The following is a 23,359-nucleotide window of genomic DNA, read 5'->3' on the forward strand; positions in this document are numbered from 1 at the left end:
TACAGGTGAATGAAATGGCTTCGACTAGAAGATATTGCAAAAATAAGCCTGACGTATTCTGCTAAATCTGTGGTGAATACACCATTGTACCTAACAGGAACCCTGTTAGAAAATGATTTTTTTTCTCTTAAAACCTATTTAGGGTGAGAACTACAGGGTTGGGAAGCAAAATTTACAATATTTTGAGGCAGGGATTGAAAGACAGTGTATGACCAGTTAGTTTATTGAAAGTCATGAGAATTTAAATCTTCAAATCATATTTTACTGCATTTCTAACGGTCTTGTTGTCTACCTCAAGTTCAATTGCCATTTTTCTCATGGATTTGGTTGGATCCTTTAGGATTTTGGATTTGAGAGCTTTAATAAAAGCTTTGGTACGTTTTTTGTTGCTTCCTCCACTTCCAGACTTTCTCGTAATAGTTTTGCTCATAGTCATTCTCTTCTTTACATTATAAACAGTCTTTATGGACACTCCAACTATTTTTGAAATCTCCTTTGGTGTGACGAGTGCATTCAGCAAATCACACACTCTTTGACGTTTGCTTTCCTGATTACTCATATGGGCAAAAGTTTCTGAAAAGGTATGATTATGACATCAATATATGTTTGGTTTCAAAACAATTGAAGTAGTGCCCGCTGAGAAAAAACTAAATGTTTATTGTAAATTTTGCTTCCCCACCCTGTATACTAAAAAAATCAACTGATAAAGTCACAAAAATGTAATCAATTTTGTGAGAAGATCAAATTTTTCAAAATCAAATTAGCAAAAAAAACCTGACCTGATTGAGAAAAACAGATGTCATTTTTGGATTTAGCGGTGCAAAATGGCCCTAATTCAGTTGAAAAAACCTAGACAACTTGCAAAAAACATTTTTTTGTAACCCAGTGTTATGAAAGAGCTGCAGCATCTGAAACCGACCACAATGAACATTTGACAGATAAACAGAACCACAGTGCTTCAGTTTCAGCTTCACAGTGTCATGTCTTTTATGGATTGTGATCGTCTTTCTCAACTCAACATATATTTTTCATTAGTAAGGTTTTTTTTTTTATTATTTTTATTAATTACTAGAAATTTCAGGCAACCCCATTTGAATTCCAGGCCCAAGGCTGAAAAACATTAACATATAGTATGCACCACAGGAGACACTTTCCTCCTCTTTCTCTAAAAAAAGAGTTGTTATCCATGTTTTCACTACTTGAAAGAGCACATTAAATGTAAAAGAAGGTCTTGGTCTTGCTTCTGTCGTCATTCTGAGAATGTACCCAGACATTACAATTACTTTACAGCCTGAAACGGAAGAACCGCTGTAAGCACAAGATAAATCATACATTAAAGCCAGCTGCCTTTCAATAATACATACAGTAGCATCTTGTGTTAAAAATGCATGAAAGCACAGTGGCATCTTGCTTCCTCTGGTTTTCCCTCCCCCAGACTTTCAACGGATGAAGTCGTCCGATGGTCTGAATCGTTTGATCACCTCCTGTCTCACAAATGTAAGTGCACATTTCTGTTTTGTTTTTTGTTTTTTTTTTTGGCAAAAAGTCCCTACTGCAAAAGTCAGTAAATCACAAGCTTGTATTAAAATAACTAAAAATAAAATGTTCTTGTGTCTTAGTTTGTATTTTTCACCCATCTCAACAAAGTCCCTCTGAGCAGTTCTTATGTAAGATGTTCATTTCTGTGTGATGAGGACTCCTTACTGCATAATGAGTCATATACTTGCCGTTACTGTGACCTTCCCTTTAGACCAAACACATCCATCCTCCCAGACAGGTCAGGCTTTTTTATTTTCTGACTGTTAACAAGCTATTTGACATGTAACATCACTGACATCAAACTCACTCAACTAATAATAGAGATGGGGAAACACGGCTGCACAGCACACCCTAGCAACAGAATTTACAGATCCACTTTTACTATTGTGTCAGTTCCCAAATTAATTTCTCTCTCTATTTAACCTTTCTTAAGTGATTTATCACCATTTATTACAATATTATCCTCTGTATTTTGTATTTTTCAGTGTAAATCAGATATTTCCACTTTGTTTTATTTACTGATCATGTAGATGTTCACGTAAATTCAAAGGTTATTATTTTACAACAGAAAAGACTGAAGAAAAAGTGACTTTTTCAGTTCTCATATCAATGACTGAACATAAAAAGAAGATGACGGCGTTTCCACGGTAACTATGCAGCCTCTGAACGTCCAAATGGGTCATATCTGATGCATGAAAAGATGACAAACTGTATTTTATACCAATTATTTACATGTATCGATAGGATTAGTGGATCTGAAATTATTAAACGTTTTAGATCAGTAGATGATTTTGGTTTTAGTCTTCATGGGTTAAAACCACCATGAACACTGACTATTATATTATTAAAGCTTGGGCAGTGTGTGTTCTTTGTTGACTAAAATATAACATGGTTTCTAAGCAGACAAGATGCCTCGGTGTGGCAGAGACCTTCAGTCATACAACTACCTTCAACTTTATTTAATTAAAAAAGGATGATTTGAAAATAAACTGTTTAAAAGCTATTTGCTATTTTGAAGCTGGAGATTTGACTAACTTACTGACAAGATATAACCGCAAGCTTCATTGAGCATTTGTGGGACAAAATCAACATAGCTTATTATTACCCATTTAACCCCTAACGTGTCTGTGGTGAGTGTTCTATATGTTCTCCAAGTCTGATTTATTTTGAATATTCATAAAAATTCAACCGTTTGCTCAATAAGAAAAATTTCAAAATATGCTGATTAAATAGACCTTGTTCTTTCCATAGACATCTGAGCATGCTCAGTGCACCCCCTGTCCCCTTTGGGGGGGCAGTGATTGAGACTGACTTGCTATATAGATAGACAATTTGGTCGGTCTTTGTTTTTGTTTTTTTAACACTGTTTTCCTTTTGGTTTTTTGTTTTTACTGTTGTTTGCAGTGTTGTGGTGATTTTCCTTTATTTCTATTTACTGTGTTTTTACCGAGTTTTAACCGTGTAACTGCTTTTTTTTTTTTTTTTTTTTTTTTTTTTTTTTTTTTTTTTTTAGTTTAACCAGGTGTCAAAAAGCAATTTGACTGATTTAGAATTCAATGTCTTCTAGGGAAACAAAATTGTAGATGTAATATTTTGCTATTTTATTTCATGTTACATCTTGGTTCCCCCCCAAAAAAACAAAAAAACCCAAAACAAAACAAAATAAAATAATAATAATTATATATATATATATATATATATATATATATATATATATATATATATATATATATACACACATATACACACACATATACATACACATACATATATTAGTTCAAGAGGAACTATTATGTTCTTTAAAGACTTTCAGTGTTTTGTCAAAACTGTTACCACAAAAGCCAGTAAAAACAAGAAAAGCACTTGGAGAGCACAGACCTCCACCAAGGCAGATCAGTGGGCCCCCCTGCCTGATCACCACCAAAACTGAATCATTTCTTCCTTGTGCCAGAATCAACATTTCCTGAAAATTTCATGAAAATCCGTCCATAACGTTTTGAGTTATCTTGCTAACAAACAAACAAACAAACAAACACACACACACAAAGCAAAACAATCACAATACCTCCTAGCCGAGGTAACAAAACCCCTTAGACTGATAAGGCCCCAATTTCATTTGAGTGATGGAGGAATTAAATAAAGTGGTGATACTGGTCATTTTTCTGAGTAAACGCCAGCTGAGGTTTGGATTTTGACATACTAATCACTATTATTCCAAATGTTACAATATGAGTTCAGTATAGGTAAACGCAATTTTAATTTCATCTGAGGGCCACACAAATTAGTATTGAGACAAATCTGGCATTTTCTAATAATATGTGGGATAAACGGGGTCTATGTAAATCAGACTATTCATTTTCATTTTTATAATCTCACTTTACTCATCTGTTAAGTTTAACCCTCAAAGGTCCAGAGCAGTGTTTCAGACCTCTGCCTGTCATGTATTTATTCAGTTTTTTCTATAATTTAGTATCAGTCCAATAAATAAAGTCCACATTTTACATATTGCTTGTCTGAGAAAGTCTCGTTTTAGTGACATTTCTCAAAACAAAACTACATAAATAAATAAATAAATAAATAAATAAATAAATACAATGTTTTTACTATGAACGCTGACAAAACAACAAAGATTTTTTTTTTTTTTGTAAAAAGTGTTATATTGTTCAGTGACCAAATGCAAACAGTGACACAAATATATTTTCATCAATTATACACATTCATTAAAGAGCTTCTGAAAATACAAATAGGGATGGGAATTGATAAGACTAACGATTCCAATTCTATTATCAAATTTGCTTATTGATCTGATTCGTTATCAATTCTCTTATCGATTCTCATTGGGTGTCTTTTATATTTCTATCTCTGCACAGAAAATATAACATATACAATCAGGGGCGCTGCTACCATTTGTGGGCCCCATGAAAGGTAAACGTATCTTGACGATCTGTTGGAACGGGAGAGTAAGTATGTGGGGGTGCAGTCCATACATAACATCACTTACACTAGCATGAAAACAAAACTAGTTCTTAACATGCTTTTCACGTCCAACTCCTGACTTCTATGCCTCTAATACAGCAGATCTTACATGAAATTTTCACAACTTCTAGTCTGTATCCACTGGGCCCCCTCCACTGCTCTATGGGCCCCCCACAAAAGCTGGGCCCCATGAATTTGTCATGTTTACCCCCCTTATCGGTGCCCCAGTATATAGTATGCACAAATAATAACAGATGACGGTGGGCCCGGTTCCAGATAGTCATATATGAGGTGGCAATCAGGAATGTTAAGGGGGCACATGCCGATGATGGAAGCGGCGGGGATGGGGGGGGCGCTCAATGACAGTGGATGGAAATGCTTGTTTTATATTCAGCTAATGATATATTTTACTGAAAATGTGACTTTTTTTTGGCAATTTTCTGTTTTTTTATATAATAACCCTCAATGTTAATCTGAGCTTTTATGAACATCTTCATAATCAGTAAATATAGGAAAATACCTGATTTTCACTGAAAAAATGCAAAATAAAGAAGATAATGTGACAATAAATGGTAATAAATTACTTTAGAAAGAATATAGAGAAAAAATTCATTTAAGAATTGCCATCAAAGTAGCACTGGGTCTTCATAGGTTAACTCAGGTAATTCTCCACTGACAAAATAGCTTTTCTGATTCTGTTTGCTTAAGTGAGCAAATTTAATTCATGCATCCATTTGTTCTTCTCCAAATATGGGTAGAAATTACAAGAAAATGCAATTTTGGACATTGCAAAGTGAAAGTGAAACTTAAGACACTTTACTAACTCCTCTGTCTCCCACTATTGTGCACCTCATTTTCCTTTTCCCTACCTTCAGAAACTTTTATTTGAGGAGGCAGGATGTTTGTGTGTCCCCCACCCCCACCTCCCACAGAACCAGGCAAATGAGGCAAAAAGCAGATAAACACTACTTTACAAATGGCATCAATATGATCTGAGCTTCAGCAGTTATTTGTATTTCTCAATTTTTGTCATCTTCAGCAGTTTGTTTCTGGTGTGGGTCAGAGCTTTAGATTTGTTTTGCACAACAAGGGAACAACACATTTCATATGAGCCCGTAGCCTCTGATTTCATTAATCATATCGAACACAGGGTTAACACAGAGGTTAGAGAGAGTCACGCTGCCCTGAGAAAAGGGTGCAAACATCCTGTGCTCTCACAAACACTTTCTGTTTTGTTCAGATGGACATTATGACATAACACACAGGCTTGGCACATAACCATTAGGAAGTTAATGGCACATACAGAAAACATAAAGTTTGTTACAGCACCGGGAATAGATCCGTCCCCAGGCAACAACAGCGTGATACACCTGTGTATCCTGTTTCAATTGATCAAGCATTAGAGTGGAGAACTGAAACATCGACTTAACACACAGCCATGATAGAGACTACATTATATAAGGAATGGCCGATGCAGACCCGGTACATAAAGTACACTTGAAAAGATATACCATTCGCAATGGCCTAATTTGTTTTAAAGGAACGAATATCCCATTTAGTGCACTACACTTGGTCTGATTACATGTTTCCTGTGTGTTTTGACCTGTGCATGCCAGACATTAGCCTAGACACGATGTTACATGCATGTCTCATGTTATATACAGTATGTGTCTCATTATTTGCACGACATTCCGTACAGCTGAGAAAGAACAGTGCGTTTCTTTTGAACATATTGTATCACAGTCAAGGTAAGATCATAGCTTCTATTACAGCTGCACTCGTTACATGATGTGACAAACTGGCATATTTTCAGCTACCTTTTCTTTTTATAATAGTATAAATGTTCATCTCTCTGCACCAAATCATAGCTCCTCAATCTCCAATAATTACCTTAGCCTGGCCTGCACTGCATTGTCCTTATTCATAGCTAATGCTAATTGTTGCAGTGTATTAAACCCATAAAGACCCAGTGCTACTTTTGTGTCAGTTCCCAAATACATTTCTCTCTAGATTTTACTGATTTATCACCATTATCCTCTGTATTTTATGTTTTTTTAAAGTGAAAATCACATATTTTCCTACATTTAATTTACTGATCATGTAGCTCACAGGTGTGAAACATGCGGCCCGGGGGCCAAATCCGGCCCGCGGGATGAATTTGCAAAGTGCAGATGATATTAACAGTCAAGGGCGTCAAACTCGAAAATAATAACATAATAACCTTGAAATAATGACTCCAAATTTTCTTCTTGGTTTAATGTGAAAAAAATAATATGACATGTCTAAAATAATGGCAACACCAATTTTTTCCCTTTGAGTTACTACAAAGAACATTAAATTCTGATATCCTTTAATAATAAAATGCCAATAACCTGAACAAATATGAACAACCTGAACTGTCTAAAGAAAAATAAGCGCAATTTTAACAATATTCTGCCTATTTTGCGTCTTGGTAGATCTGATCTGTAATGCACATGCAATTACATGCAATCATAAGTTGAGGCATAATATTGATCAAATTTTTCTTCAGAAATTTCAGTTTTTTCAGGTTATTCGGATCTTTTTTGTTTGGATAGTTTGTAAAATGTACATGTTATCATAATTTAATGTTATTTTTTGCATATAAAAAATTTGGAGTTGTCATTATTTATAGGCTATTATGTTCTTATTTGACTGGTCCGGCCCACTGGAGATCATATTGGGGTGAATGTGGCCCCTGAACTAAAATGAGTTTGACACCCCTGATGTAGATGATCATTAAAACTCTGATTAAAGTTGAAGGTTATTATATAAAAAGCAGAGAAAATTGAAGAAATAGTGTCTTTTTCAGTCCAATCTCTCATTTACTGAACATAAACCCAGTGTCTCCTATTACTTTCTTTATCATTGTAAAAGTCCTCATAAAGTCATGTTCATCTGTGATTTGTTCCTCCTTCACCTGAGTCTCTCTCTTCTCAGCCAAGACTTCATGTTCTTTTTTTGTCTCCGTCTCCAAATAATCATTTGGCTTTCTTTTCGCCACCATAATTGAAAATATAAAAACCTCAAAATGTACAAGTTCATGTTTTTGACAGTTTAAAGCTGCATCACACAAAGGAAAATGCGGGGAATTGCACTACTGCTATTGTACCTTTTAACATAACCTATTCAATGAATGCAGTATTTGTTTAAAAATGTAACTGTTGTATATTTGCATGAGTAGTTATTAAAAATTAACAGTAAGAACAGTGTACTGATCTTCCGTTTGTTTCCAAAAACAGCCTATGAGTTGTATTCTGACGCAAATGACAAGACTGTAATTTGTTCCAAAAATTTATTTAAACAAAAAAGGTTAATTTACATCATGTCAGACGATAGAAAAAACTATATACTCATATGCTCTGTAAGCTCTCTTTTTTCCTTAGTGCTGAGAGGTCGTACGACACGCATAAACAGGGAAGGTGCATGAAATAGCAACGAAGAAAATCAGAAATTAGAACTTCACACAAATAAAATTATAAACATTAATTCTTATTAGCCATCATCTTTTGACTCTTACAAACAATTCACAAATATTAAGGATTAATATTCCTTTCTGCCCTGTCTTGTTTCCAGTCTAAACAACCATATCATCTGCATATATAGATATATATACGTGCATGCCTCATTGGCTGCACCATTATATAATATAATACAATAGTTATCATGTCAGTTGTCTTTTTATATGCATCCACAGTGCATCTCTATGAAATGGTGTGACCCCAATATGAATAAAATGTATTGTCTTGGGAATGGGTTGACCAAATGTGAAATTTGGCATAAAGGTTCACATGGACGTAAGTATGAACTGGTACCAAAGGTTACATTAGATTTTGGAGTTCCAACAGTTTCATTAAAAAAACTAAATAGAATAGTTTGTCATTAATTGCGTGAACAGTTGATGATACAAGGAGAGTAGATGCATACCGTGGCATGGATGGGTCACCAGCTCAATTTCCTTGACTGGTGGAGAGTTGTTGGCTGATGTGCCCTTGAGCAAGGCACTTAACACCCCCCCCCCCCCCCCCCCCCATGGGTGCCTGATTTGGCAAGTCCAGTGTTCCTAGTATGCAGTGCCTGATGCATGCATGCATGATCTAGTGATGGGTTAAAGGCAGAACACACATTTCAGTGTGTGATGCATGTTTATGTTTACATGTGTCAACCCCCACTGACAAAAAAAATAAAGATTCTTCTTACATTTTGAGTTTATTAGACCACAAATCACCAATTAGACTGTTAGGCGCTTTTGCAGCTCTTATTAATGGTTTCTCATCATGAAATTCAAAGAAATCATCATTATGAATTATTGGTATTTATCTTTATTAATTGCACTATGTAGCTGACTATGTCCTTGGTTTTAAGTGGCAATGGGACAAGTTGTAGAAGAGTCCTTGTCTGATTTCTCTTTTGCTGGAGCCGTTTCAGGACTTTATCCACTGTTTGTGACTGTGTGTTGTCCTGTGCCTTTGGACAGTAATGAATCCCTTCCTCGTGCTGCGTGAGTGTGCATGTATGAGTAATGTTGTTTCATATGCACAGATGATCCGTCCCCTCTGTTTTATTAGGTAAATGACAAAAAAGGTGAACATAACATGTCAACGTGACACAGACCTGTAGAAAAACAGACCCTTCTTTGAACATCGGAGGGCATTAATTGATCACTTATCTTGACAAATGACGACAGAAAAAAAAATCTCTTGTATGACCTTTTTTTTTTTTTTTTCCTCTATTTGTTTGTGTTGAGCCGTTTCCCGCTCTGAGAACAAAATGTGTACCGACCGGAAAAATATCAACAAAGAATGACGGTATTATCAAGTATATCACATGACGAGCTTCTCTAGGCTGAAAGAAAATACATCACCATAGGGAAGGGAGTCCTCAGCTGTTGTTCCCAAATAGATGATGTGTTACAATATCAATCATGTTTTAAAGTGTTTTGTTGTTTTACGCCTCCTCCCTTTTAGCTGATACATCTGATACATTTGTCATTTCCAGATGGCCTCGCTGCTTTCAGGACCTTTCTCAAGACGGAGTTCAGCGATGAGAATATTGAGTTTTGGATGGCCTGTGAAGACTACAAGAAAATCAAAAGCTCAGCCAAGCTTGTGTCAAAAGCGAACAAGATATTCAGGGAGTTCATTGATGTTCAGGCACCAAGAGAGGTGTGTGTGTTGTTTTGAATATATTTTCCCTAAAAGCTGATCTTTTCTTTCTTCAGTGCTTTATTTTTACATCTAACCTTGTTATTATAATCAAATAAAATATCTGCTTTCAACTTTATGAATTTCTGCACCTATGTTACTTCCACTGTTGGGTCCGAGTTTGATGATAATAAGTTATTTAGAGGACCATATTGTTATCATAAAGTAAAAACATTTCACCGGTGAAGTTTGTTTTCTGCAGTAGGACCTGATGCAGAACCTGGCAAGGATTAACCCATGAAGACCCAGTGCTACTTTTGTGGCAGTTTCCAAATGATTTTTTCTCTATATTTAACATTTCCTGATTTGATTGGTGATTTATCACTATTTATTACAAAATAATCCTCAGTATTTTACATTTTTCCTTGTGTGTATATATATATATATATATATATATATTTTTTTTTTTTAAGTTATACATTTACATAAACATGTACTTAGACATAAGGTACCACACAGACACAATACAGAAAAAAAAATTATACAACAAACCTACAAAACTATTAAACAAAAGAGAACCCCCCCCTCCCCAAAAAAAACAACAAAAAAAAAAAACACAACAAAAACAACAACATAAATAATATTATCAACTCCTCTTTACAATGTTCAGGGTTAATATAATGTATGCTAACACCAAATTTCTCCATCAAAAGGACATAGGAGACAGCAGAACACTCTTGTTAATAAAACAAATTAATTTGTCCACAAACAGAAAACTTAATCTTTTCCAACTTTGAAAAGTCAAAAAAAAAAAAAAGTATTTAACATTTTTCATTATATCAAAAACTGAAAAAAAATGAAGAAAAAAAATGACTTTTTCAGTCCAATCTGTCATTAACTGAACATAAACCCAGTGTCTCCATCCACTGTCATTGATCAAACTCCACGGGTTTTACTGGTGAATCGATGCTGTAGAAGATGACGATGTTTCCATGGTAACTACGGAGCCTCTGAACGTCCAAATGGGTCATATCTGATGACCATGAAAAGATGAATATGTCTATTTTACATCATTTATTTACATATATTGATATGATTACTGGATCAGCAGGTATTAAACAGTTTAGATCAGTAGATGGTTTGGGTCTTTAAGGGTTAAATCCAATGTTTACAAGACCTAAAATTACTGTAAAAATGGTGTTCAGCATTAAAACAAAACACCTTAGATGTGTCAACACCAACACCAGTGGCAAAGACAAGGTTATCGTTAATGACAACTAATGAAATGACGAAAACTAGAATTGTAAAAACATTTTCGTTAACTGAAATAAATAAAAACTATAATGAAAAAAAATAAACGATAACTAACTGAAACTGTATTGTGTGCTTACAAAACTAACTAAAACTTATAAAAAATTATGGATAAAATTCCCTTCATTTTCGTTTTTGTCAATGTCGGATTTATACAAAATCGATTTATTTCCCTCAAGCAATTTTAGCTGCTGGCATCATATGATATTTAACGATTTGTCACTTCTCGTCACTTGTCGTTTAGGTGTCTTCTCATCCCCACTCTACCTGAAAACATGGAGACTAAAGTTGGGAGAAAGCAGCAGAGTCCTGTCTGGGATTTTGTTGAATTCGACAGTGAAGAAGATAGAAGATATCATAAAACTAAAATAAAACTAAGCATTTAGAAAATAACGAAAACTAATAAAAACTAGCAAACCTGCTCTAAAAACTAATTAAAACTAACTGAATTAGAGAAAAAAAAAAGTCAAAACTAAATACAGCTATAATGAAAAATCTAAAACTATTATAACCTTGGTACTGTATGTTAATGTTTTTGGTTTGCATATGAAAAAAATGCATCACTTGAGCGATGCATTTACAAGAAATGGGTTAAAATCGATAAACAAGTCCAGTGAAAGCACTCATTTGAATATTTATCATTTTTCACATTGTTCAAAAATCAAATATCAAATTAATCTCTTTAATTCAACATATTGGCACTACATTTAGATTTGCATAAATTCATGCACACCTACACAGAAGCTCTGCAGTATTGGAGACATACTTATTCGAGTCAGAACTAGGTTAAAATATGCAGAACGCAACTTCCAGCAATATTTATATCTATTTTTCATATTGATGCTTACCGTAATTTAACAACCAGCGTTGCTATGTGTGAGTATCAAATGAAGTGAAAAAAATAACCTTCCCCTTTAAGGACATGCTCTCTTTGTTCTCCTTATCCCGGCAGGTAAATATTGACTACCGCACCAGGGAAAGGACCAAGCAGAACCTGGAGGACCCCTCCCCGACCAGCCTCAATGAGATCCAGGCTAAAGTGTACAGCCTCATGGAGAAGGACTCCTACCCACGGTTCCTCAGGTCCAAGATGTACCAAGATATAGTGAACAGGACGCATGCACAAGGCCAGAGGAGGTCGGTATGACCAGAACTGATGACGGCGCCTACAGACATGGAACTGGACCGCTACCATATCCATCGACCCTCTGACGTCATTTCCGAATACTGTGATGAAGAAGGATGTGGTGACACGCCTGACTGTTTCTGTTGTCTTCACCAGCTCCATGCATGACATCCCTCTAAATAATACTCATCTTGGTGGACTGCACTAATGTGAAGGCGAATGGATGAGGAGAAGCTCATCGTGTTTTACCTCTATGTAGTGCTGGGTGATGTATCTGAAAATATCACAGTAAAAATCATCATATCATGCAATAACAATATTTATCATCTAAAATCTCACTGATAATGCAAGGCTATAAAATCACAAGCAATTCTTGATTTTGTAAAAAATATTTTTATATCTGAGGTTGTTTATCTGAGGTATGAATGCAACGACAAACAGAAAGCTGTGGATGAAAGCTTTTGATTTAGGTATTTTGTTGTGGTGCACTTTATTTTCCTCAGGAATAACAATTCAGGCACTGCTCTTTTTTTTTTTTTGGACAGAAGTATTTTAATTTACTTTGAGGTGGGCTTGTAGTATTCATTAAAAAAAAAAAAAGAAAGCTAAATATTGTTATTGTTCTGTCTATCACCCAGCACTAGTTCTATTTATCTTTGTGAAATAGAAACTGTCGTATGCAGGTATTTAGACCTGTCTGTCGCTGTTTGTGTGTTTACAACGAACAACAAACTAAGTGAAGACTTATTATCTGAAACTGTGCCAAATTAGATTGCACTTAGATGTTGCTATAGTGACATAACCCTGTGTATTGTTAACTCTTGCGGGTATGTTGTGTGACATTAAATGTGGTGTACAAAGCAGGGTTTAGTTTTATTTTGCTTTCACTTCATTCAGCTCAGTTTAGAACGTTTAAAGTTTTGTAATTCTTGCTTACTTAGATACGCTACATCACTGTCTTTAAATTCTCTTTTCTATCATTTCAGTCTTATGATTTTAGGATTATTTCACGTGAAAGTTAATGAATTTAAATAGCATTTTATTTTAGTCTTTCTGTCTGTGTCACTGCAAAATGTAAATTCATTCATTCAATCATTGCAAAGAAATGGATGCTTCTATGAAACCGGTCCCTAAAATAGGACATTGGGCTAAAAATTCAAACATAGATGTAGACTAATGTTATGAATCAAGTTTGGAAGCACTTAGGGTCTATTTTAAAAATAAATATTTACTGAGATAAAAGAGAAACTATTTTTCAGATAAAAACACATTTTTATATTATTTTTATACAAAAATCTGCATGTAACACGGTAAAAAGGACACGAAAATTACACGCTACTATTTTTTTGAATATCTTTTTATTCTCTCACAGGTACATTTGGGGAATTGAACTAATTACGCAAGGCAGAGTGTTTTAAAAAAAAAAAATCACCGCCGTTGCAATATCACTTGCGATTTATTTGTGTTTAAATGGGCAGGTTCCGCATGTAACGCCAGTGGACACGATGGGTAACACATGAAGTCTGGAATGAGACAGATTCATGAAAAACCTGCATGCCTGGATTAGGAAAAACCACTAAGATCCTCAAATTTAACACAGTGTCTTTATTTATAGTGCTATATAAGACCATTTCAAGTGATGTTTTCATGATAAAATACACTGACACGTTGGTAGCTTTTCCTATCCCAATTTTGGTCCTATTTTTGCCCGAATATTTTATTTAAAATGCTTTACTTTTGGGATGGCTCAGAGCAACAGTACAATTTATTTTCTTGCATTTATCTGAGGTCATCATTAGGTACATCCTGGGAGGAAATATGTCTAAATTTGTCTTTTATTATTGGGTCTAAAAAGCTGGAAAAGTACCAGGTACCAAAAAATAAACCAAGTTTCATAGAAGCACCCAATTCATTTTTTTTTTTTTTTAAGGTTTTTGGCTCTACGGTGGCTTTGAAGGTCAAAACAACACTTCATAAAACATAATTTCTTTTAATACATTTGTTGCATTGTTACACTCAAGGCTACCGCAGACTCCTTTTAATCACAGTAATTGCTTGAATGCATGTGCGTTTCTGTTCAGACTTCAATTTTGATTATACAACCACAGCTTACGTGACCATTATGACCTGTTACCTGCTTGTAATGAATTGAAAGTGATGACTTAATCCCACAGAACCTATTCTGAGTTGATGTGTGATGCGAATCTCCTAAATTATTTTCAGCATGATGCAATACTCAGAGTAACTATTAGCCTATATGACATGCAGCATGTGATGAAAATGACTGGAAAACAACGGATACCATGCATATTCTGTATATTTATATGATAATGTCAGTAATAGTAACACGTGTGTTTTGGAATATACTCCCTCTGCATTGGCACTCCTTTTATAAATCACTTGATTAATAACTTTCAGAGTTGAATATTTTCTCTAGTGCATGTGTACTGTGTAGCCCAAACTTGCAGTAAATGCAGCACACTGGCTGAACAGCATATCACCCTGTATGGTATGTTACTGTGCTCCACTTGAATGTAATATTCCCCCTTATATTTTGTGATTAAAAAGGAATCTGCATCTATATTTTGTGCACTCGCTCACTTCACTTTCATGAAACCAAAAGGGTATTAGAGATATGAAAATGCAGACATCCACTGATTAGACAGACGGATTGACCTCAATTCAAATGCCATTTGGTAAAGGCAATATAAACAGAGAAAAAAAAGCCTCAGAAATATTGAAATCCCTGCCCTGAATCTGTCGTGATTCATCCTTCTGTCAAGTCCTCTTCAAGAGACTAGATTTATAATAGAAAATTCTAAAGAAAGTCCATTTAAAACAATTCAAACAGAAGAAAAGTTTGCATCTTAACATTTCGTCAGAGGTCAGATGTCGCAGTTTGTTTATGAGCTGTGAGTCATACAAAGCATAACTATAGCAGTGTGGAGGCGTCCATTTTTATGCATTTGCTTACGTTCAGAGTGACCAGTAACTAAAAACAGACCTATAATAAAACATTTATGATATAGTTTCTGCACAGCGGCACCAGCCAAGAAAAGAAAAACAGCACTCTATGGTAGTATCTGGGGCACTGTGGGATGCATCGCACTCCGTAACATTACGCTTTCATTAAATTTCTCGCTTTCGTTTGACGTGTTAGCCACTCGGGGGCTGAGGAGCAGGGTGAATGTGGGACAGCACCCTGCCTGGTAGACACAACACAGACCTATCTGGGCCAGTAGGCAGACACGTCTCACTGTGGATTATAAACCAAGTATCAAGTAACCGTGGAATAATGACGCTGACTTGAGAGAATTACGGCATTGTCATTCGATGTCGATTGGGATCAGCGTTTTCTTTGTGGCTTGTGGTTTCTGTGTTTTGAAAAATGGGTTAACATTGGGAAAAGACAAAGAATATGTAAACTATGTACAGTATTGTGCAAAAATACCAGGTCGACATCATGCTTGTTGTTTTAGTAAAGTTATAATGATTACACATATATGTTTCTCAGTTTCTGCAGTAAGATAGAATCTGGATATATGGGAAGTATGTACAGCATTAACCCATGAAGAGCCAAACAGACACTGGGGACCAAAACCATCTACTGATCTAAAATGCTTAATACAGTGGTTCCCAACTTTTTTTTGTTTCATGACCCCATTTTAACATCATAAATTTCTGGCGACCCCAGACATTCAAAACAGAGACTTTTTTTTTTTGCTAAAATTAATTTGTTTTTGATCATGTAATAGTTTGCTATACTATGTTGCAAAGAAACGTTAATTTTAGACAACATTTAGTCTATATAATGTATATTATTATGGACGGAGGCAGAAAAGCCAGGTGTAGATTACTGCACAAAGTGAGAATTTGATTTTCCTTGGTCAGGATATGTACAGTCAGTCCAGCTTGGATTTACAAGGCTGACAATTAATACTGAACAAACAAGAACTCAAACTATGAATTATGAAAGAGCTGCAGCATCTGAAACCGAGCACAATGAACATTTGCCAGATAAACAGTACCACAGTGCTTCAGTTTCAGCTTCAGAGTTTGTCATGTCTTTTATGGATTGGGATTGTCTCTCTCATCTCACCATATATTTTTATTAGTAATTTATAAAAAAAAATTAAAAATTCATCATTTACTAAAAATTCCAGGCGACCCTATTTGAATTCCAGGCGACCCCAACCTTGGGTTCCTGACCCCACGGTTGAAAAACACTGGTTTAATACCTGTTGATCCACTAATCCTATCAATCCATGTCAATAATTGGTGTAAAATACAGTTTTTCATCTTTAAATGGTTATCAGATATGACCCATTTGAATGTTCAGAGGCTCTGTAGTTACCGTGAAAACACTGTCATCTTCTACAACATTGATTCACCAGTAAAACCCATGGAGTTGGATCAATGACAGTGGATGGACACACTGGGTTTATGTTCAGTTATTGATAGATTGCACCGAAAAAGACACTCTTCAGTTTTCTCTGTTTCTGATATAATAACCCTCAACTTTCATCTGAGCTTTAATGAACATCTACATGATCAGTGATTTAAATACAATGAAAATACATGATTTTCACTGAATTAAAAACCTCAGACCAGGCCAGGAATCTGGGTGTCGTCATGAATTCAGACCTGAATTTTAAAAACCACATACAAACAATTACAAAGTCAGCTTACTATTATCTCAGGAATATTTCTATGATTAAAGGACTGATGTCGCAGCAGGACCTTGGAAAACTTGTCCATGCATTTATCTTTAGTTGAGTTGACTACTGTAAAAGTATCTTCCTGGTCTGCCTAAAAAGTCTATCCGACGACTGCAGCTGATCCAGAATGTCCTCACTAAGACCAAGAGTGGACCACATCAGTCCAGTTCTGAGGTCTCTACACTGGCTCCCTGTCTCTCAGAGAATAGACCTAAAATTCTCTTATTAGCGTATGAAGCACTGAATGGTTTAGGCCCAAAATACATCAGAGACTTTGTAGTCCAGTATGAACCATCCAGACCATTCAGGTGGTCTGGTGCAGGTCTGCTCTGTGTTCCAAAAGTCAGAACTAAACATGGAGAATCAGCGTTCAGTTTCTATGCTCTGTATATCTGGAACAAACTACCAGAAAATATCAGGTCTGCTGAGAGTCTGAGTTCTTTTAAGTCAAGGTTAAAGACTCACCTGTTCACTGCTGCCTTTGACTAAAAGACTTTTTACTTTCTAAATTTTACATTCTCTTTTGAAACTCTGCACTGCAACTCTTACTTTAATATGTGTGTGTTTTTGGGTTTTATGTGTTGTTTTCTTACATGCTGTTTTTAATTACCTTTTACATGTTTCTTTTTCCCTTGTCATTGTATTTCAATGTCCTGTGTGAAGCACCTTGTATTGCCTTGTTGCTAAAATGTGCTATACAAATAAAATTGCCTTGCCTTGAAAACAAGGCAAAATACAGAAGATAATATTATAATAAATGGTGATAAATCTCTTGAGAAAGAAATTAATTTGGGAAATGGCAGAAAAAGTATCACAGGGTCTTTATGGGTTAAAAACAAATGTTCCCTATAACCCCCCCAAAACAAAACAAAACAAAAAAAAAGAAAAATCACCTTTAGTGACAGTATTCAATGTACACTTACTGTGTCTTTTGTTCAGACAATATCAGATGTATTGCATTAATTTATATTGTTTTATACCAGGTTTCTTTCAACACATCACATGTCTCTAATTCTTTGTGCTGCTTCTTGTCATGGGGTCAAAGGTCACACTAAATAGTGACTTCAACTGACTTTTTTTTTTTTTTTTACTTTTTTTGCATGTCTGTCTTTTAAGGCTGCACATATATTCACTGTGTTTTCTTGTTGTACCTGAAGAAAAGAGAATGAGAAATAAATATGTACGTTCATTTCAACCCTGAAAAAACAACAAACCTAGACTAAACTTCTGCACAGTACTGTATTTCCACAATGTCCACAGGGAGTGCAAAAACAGTGTATTCTAGTATCGTTTATTGAGACTAACTCATTTGCTCATTCAAATAAATTAATATATTACACAGAATGTTATCATCCTACTGTATAATGCACGTTCTGTGTTCGTCCGTCCGATGTCCGATCAATGTTGCAGCACAGGAGGACGTTTGTAGGGGTTTTCCTCAGCCTTCACAGACGCAATCGCCGCCAAACTCACCAAATGAATAGAAACATTACCTGACTATCTATTAGGCACAATTTTATGTCCGTATTCAAATGTTGTGAGGTACGCTGGGCAATTTTAGCCTCTCATGCTATCGTATAATGGCACTACGGGTACAATACCGCTAGTTCAAATAAACAATAGCTATTCAGTCATGCATGCACTTACTTTATGGGAAAAAGCAAAAATGTAAAGAGTTGATATTTTTGAGTAAGAAACAATTACACTCACAGTTAAAGGAATAATTCATTTAATGGGGTGATTTTATGGATCTTCATAAAGTTTAAATTCCTCTTAAACCAACTCAGCCCTGAATCCATTTTTGATATTCAAAAAATGGTATGCAAAGCAATTTTGGATACAATTGTTAAGCTCTAATAAGTAATAGGTAAATAATTTATTTTTGATTCTACATTAAATTATCATTAATTTGGTGGGTTAAGTTTTCTATTTTTCTGGATTATTTTCACTTTTTTTATGTTTTGCTTGTTTGTTTGGTTGCATGCATTGTTGTTGTTTTTTTTCCTTTTCCTATACTGAATGCTGGGTAGCTGAATTACTTATGTAGGACAGGCATTAATATAAGCATTCTGCTTCTGCCTGTGCCTTTTCAGACATTAACCTGTTGGTAATGTTTGTAGTGTTGTTGTTGACACAGGTTGTATTATTATGTGATGACTGAATAAAGAATGTCATCATCATCATCATCATTATCAATCTGCATAGGTCTTAGGCTGCAGATGCCCACACAAGTGCATCCCATCTCTAGAATGTATGAGTCAGTTGACACACTGAAGTCATAAACATGCAAATTACCAACGCTGACATATCTTACATCCATATGGAATTTAATTGCAAATCGTTTTTGGTTTTGCAACAACAGGAGGTTCCACCCACATTAAAGTTTTACTGCAAACATAATCTGTGTCTTGATTCTGTTGCAAGGAGACAATTTCTCATTGAAGGATGTGGAACATGCCTTTCCTCAATGGGCAGGATGTAGGTGGTGTGGGAGGTGAGGACACAAACCCAGTATTGGTGGGAGGAGGTTGGATCCCAGCTCTAGTGGGTGTTCAGGAAATAAAACTTGCGATAACATCCTTGGAGGAATCATCAGCACTAGTGTATTAACCAGTTTAGCTTTCTGTGATTTAATCTGTGCTGTTCAGTTGCTGTTGAGAAAACCAGCTGACATGATAAATGGAGGTGGAAGATCCTTCAGTAGAATGAATGATGTCGAATCAATTTGCATGTACACTCTTCAGCAACATTTCTGCCACTATGAGATTATATTTATTAAAAGTATTTAGAAAAAAACAGAAAAACAACAGTGATGTCACCTTTTTTTGCATGAACATTTTGTACTCAAAGGTTCCCAGAGGGTGCAAGAAGTATGTGTTTTGTATAATAGTCCAGTAAGAGTACATGCATGCATACATACATATATACACACACATACATGTATACATACATGAATACAAACATACACACACATACACACACACATAAATACATATATACACACATACATACATAAATACATATATACTCACATACATACATAAATACACATATGCATACACACACATACATAAATACATACACACATAAGTATATACATACATACATACACACTCTCACACACACATACATACATACATGTATCCACAGTCACCAGCTGAAGCTGAACCAATTATTTTGCTTTCCTTTCTCTACTCAAGCTGATAGACATACAATTAACCCCTGCAGTTTAAGAAAAGTTTGGTTCGATGTGTATCTGTCTATTCAAGTGCTATTATCCAGTAATACTGGACAAAGAAGTTGCAGTTAAATACTACAAATGAGACAAGAGCACACAATATGTAAACAAAACTATGGCTGACAGACAATAACATAGTCAATCCAATGTGAATGTTCACTGATAACCTATATTTAAGATAAGTCTATTGCATCCACATGCTATCATTGCTAACTTAACAAATGTAATGCTACAATCATTGCAGAGATGTTTCCCCATACAGGCTTGCAAGTCAGAACAGATGTACTAAATGTGGTCCAAAGAGGTAAAGTAATCAAAATGTATCTGTGTTTGGTATAACCATCTTTAAAGTAGTGTCCAATTGCTAAAGCTGTTAAAGCTGCAGCTCTTTGAATGCTGTAGTATTAGTTCCTTTTTGCAGTCTTTTTTTCTCCATGCAACTCTCTCTCTCTCTGGTCTGTAAATCAATAGTAAACACAATACCCATGGTGCAGTGTTGCTATGACTATGGATCATGGACAGAGTAGGAAGGACTCCTCCTGTTTGACTCACAAACAACAGCCGCAGATTGGAAAAACAACAACAAAACATTAGCCTGCTTCAAAATATAATGTGGGTGAAAAATATGTTAGTAAGAGCATGAATGAAGAAAGACAATGAGGGTTGGAATAAGAGGAAAAAGTAAAAGTAAAAAGACTGTTTTATTTAGATGGAGTCCTAAGGATTTCAATAAATGTGCCCAACTGAGAATCAATATATTTTATCTTATCTTATCTCATCTCTGACTAAACTATTTGTGAAAACAGTTGTTACAATCTACCAACCTCTGTGACAAACTTTAATAAATGCAACTTGCATATTTTGACTCCACCTGATAATCTATAAAATGAATAATGTGATAATTTTGTGAGACAAGTGACACATTTCAGTGTCACAACCAAAGAGAAATCTCCAGGGTGAAAGGTGAAGCCAGTGTGGAAGCATCAAAACCTGTGGTATCTTGAATATCCATGTGGTCTGGATCCAAAACAAAGTCAGTCCCCATAGACTCCCATGTTAAATGGTCCAACTTTACTGCTGATGTTTACAGCCTGATGCAAAAAAAAAAAAAAACATATTTGCTCTACATGATAAATTTCACCTTCCATAATAACTCTACTGCAACTCTAGGCCAATGCCAAAAAAATATGGGATTGTATTTCAGAAAATAATTGTATTGCAATTATTATTATGATTTGTAATTGGGTACTTCTATGAAACTGGGTTCATTTTGGAATCTGGCACTTTGTCAGCTTTTTTAGACCCAATAATAAAAGAAAAACGTAGACATATTTCCCCCCAGGATGTACCTAATGATGACCTCAGATAAATGCAAGAAAAAAATAATACTCTTGCCCTGAGCCATCCCAAAATTAATGCTTTTTTAGTGAAATATTGGGGCCAAAAATAGGACCAAAATTGGGACAGGAAAAGCTACCTAGGTGCATTTGATCTGGAAAACATGGCTGTAAATGGTCTTATATACACCGCTATAAATAAATACACTGTGTTAAATTTGATGATCCTGGTGGTTTTTCTAATCCAGACATTTGGGTTTTTCATGAATCAGCAGTTTCACTCCGGGTTTCATGTGTAACCCGTTGTGTCCACTGGCATTACGTGCAGAACCTGCCCATTTAAACATAAATAAATCACAACTGATTTTGCAACAGTGATCATTTTTGTGAAACACTCTGCCTTGTGTATTTACTTTGATTCCCACAATGTACTGTACCTGTGAGAGAATAAAAAGATATTTTAAAAAATAGCGTGTAATTTTCGTGTCTTTTTTACTGTTACATGCAGATTTTTGTATAAACATAATATAAAAATGTGTACTATCTAAAAAACAGTTTCTCTTTTATCTCAGTGAATATTTATTTCTAAAATAGACCCAAAGTGCTTCCAAACTTGCTTCATAACATTAGTCGATATCTATGTTTGAATTTTTAGCCCCCGTGTCCTGTTTTTTAGGGACTAGTTTCATATTAGCGCCCAATAATGTTTGATCCTGTCTGATTATTTTACAAATCTAAAAAGTCACAATTTGTTATAAAACTGTCAGATCACATAAATGCAAAGACTACAAATATAAAACCTGCTGGTGTGTTGTCATCATAACTGTCTTTCTCCATGATCTGCTTAGCATTGCAGAAGATGCGTCTGCAATTACTCATAACATTTCAACATGTGTTTGCACTCAGCTAAGCATCATTATAACAATACTCTATCCCTGTATATCCGTCTTTATATCATCATGTCCCTACTTAACCCAGTTTCCAAATGATTGGATTGTTCACTTAAGTGCCTCTTGTTCAGTCACAAACAATATTCTTGGTGAATAACAGGACCTGCCACCTCCTGATATTGACATTACTGTTTGTTTGTGGCGATCTCCAAGGCAGCAGGTACATTCACACTGTGTATGTATGAACGCTAACACGAGTCAAATATCAGCGCTGTTGTTGTCTGTTTTGGAGGCTAATTGTAAAGGCACAAGAGAAAAAAAAAAAACATCCATTCACTCAGTATGGAGCTAATCATCAGTGATTTCTTCAGGGTACAGTCTGTCATTATCTACTCAATGGTCTTACGCAGTGTTTTTCAACCTTGGGGTCGGGACCCTATCTGGGGTTGCCTGGAATTCAAAATGGGTTGCCTGAAAATTTCTAGTTATTGCTAAAAAAAAAAAAAAAATATATATATATATATATATATATATATATATATATATATATACACAATATATGGTGAGTTGAGAGAGACAATCCCAATACATAAAAGACATGACAAACTGAAGCACTGTGGTACTGTTTATCTTTCAAATGTTCATTGTGGTCGGTTTCAGATGCTGCAGCTCTTTCATAATTCAGAGTTTCAATTATTGTTGGTTCAGTATTAATTGTCAGCCTTGTAAATAAAAGCTGGACTGACTGTACATATCCTGACCAAGGAAAATAAAATTCTCCTTTTGTGCAGTAATCTACACCTGGCTTTTCTGCCTCTGTTCATAATAATATACATTATATAGACTAAATGTTGTCTAAAATTAACGTTTATTTACAACATAGTATCGCTAACTATTGCATGATCAAAAACAAGTTAATTTTAGAAAAAAAAAAAAAAAAGTCTCAGTTTTGAATGTCTGGGGTCACCAAATTTGTGATGTTAAAATGGGGTCACGAGCCAAAAAAAAGGTTGGGAACCACTGATCTTACGCATGTCCTCCAACGTCCTCTGCATTGACTGT

The 23,359-nt window shown here is 35.2% G+C and overlaps 1 protein-coding gene across 3 annotated transcripts in view; it reads left to right on the plus strand.

Moving 5' to 3' along the window:
• Positions 1-13,191, plus strand: part of LOC115417438 (regulator of G-protein signaling 8-like) — a 59,259-nt gene extending 46,068 nt beyond the window's left edge. For all 3 annotated transcript variants that reach the window (XM_030131361.1, XM_030131359.1, XM_030131360.1), the window contains 3 exons: positions 1,436-1,497; positions 9,532-9,698; positions 11,941-13,191. In XM_030131361.1, coding sequence (XP_029987221.1) covers positions 1,436-1,497; positions 9,532-9,698; positions 11,941-12,135 — 424 coding nt within the window. In that variant the 3' untranslated portion in view covers positions 12,136-13,191. The remainder of the gene's footprint in view (positions 1-1,435; positions 1,498-9,531; positions 9,699-11,940) is intronic.
• Positions 13,192-23,359: the final 10,168 nt, after the last annotated feature.

Source organism: Sphaeramia orbicularis, chromosome 4 (assembly GCF_902148855.1).
Source record: "Sphaeramia orbicularis chromosome 4, fSphaOr1.1, whole genome shotgun sequence".
Taxonomy (NCBI): domain Eukaryota; kingdom Metazoa; phylum Chordata; class Actinopteri; order Kurtiformes; family Apogonidae; genus Sphaeramia; species Sphaeramia orbicularis.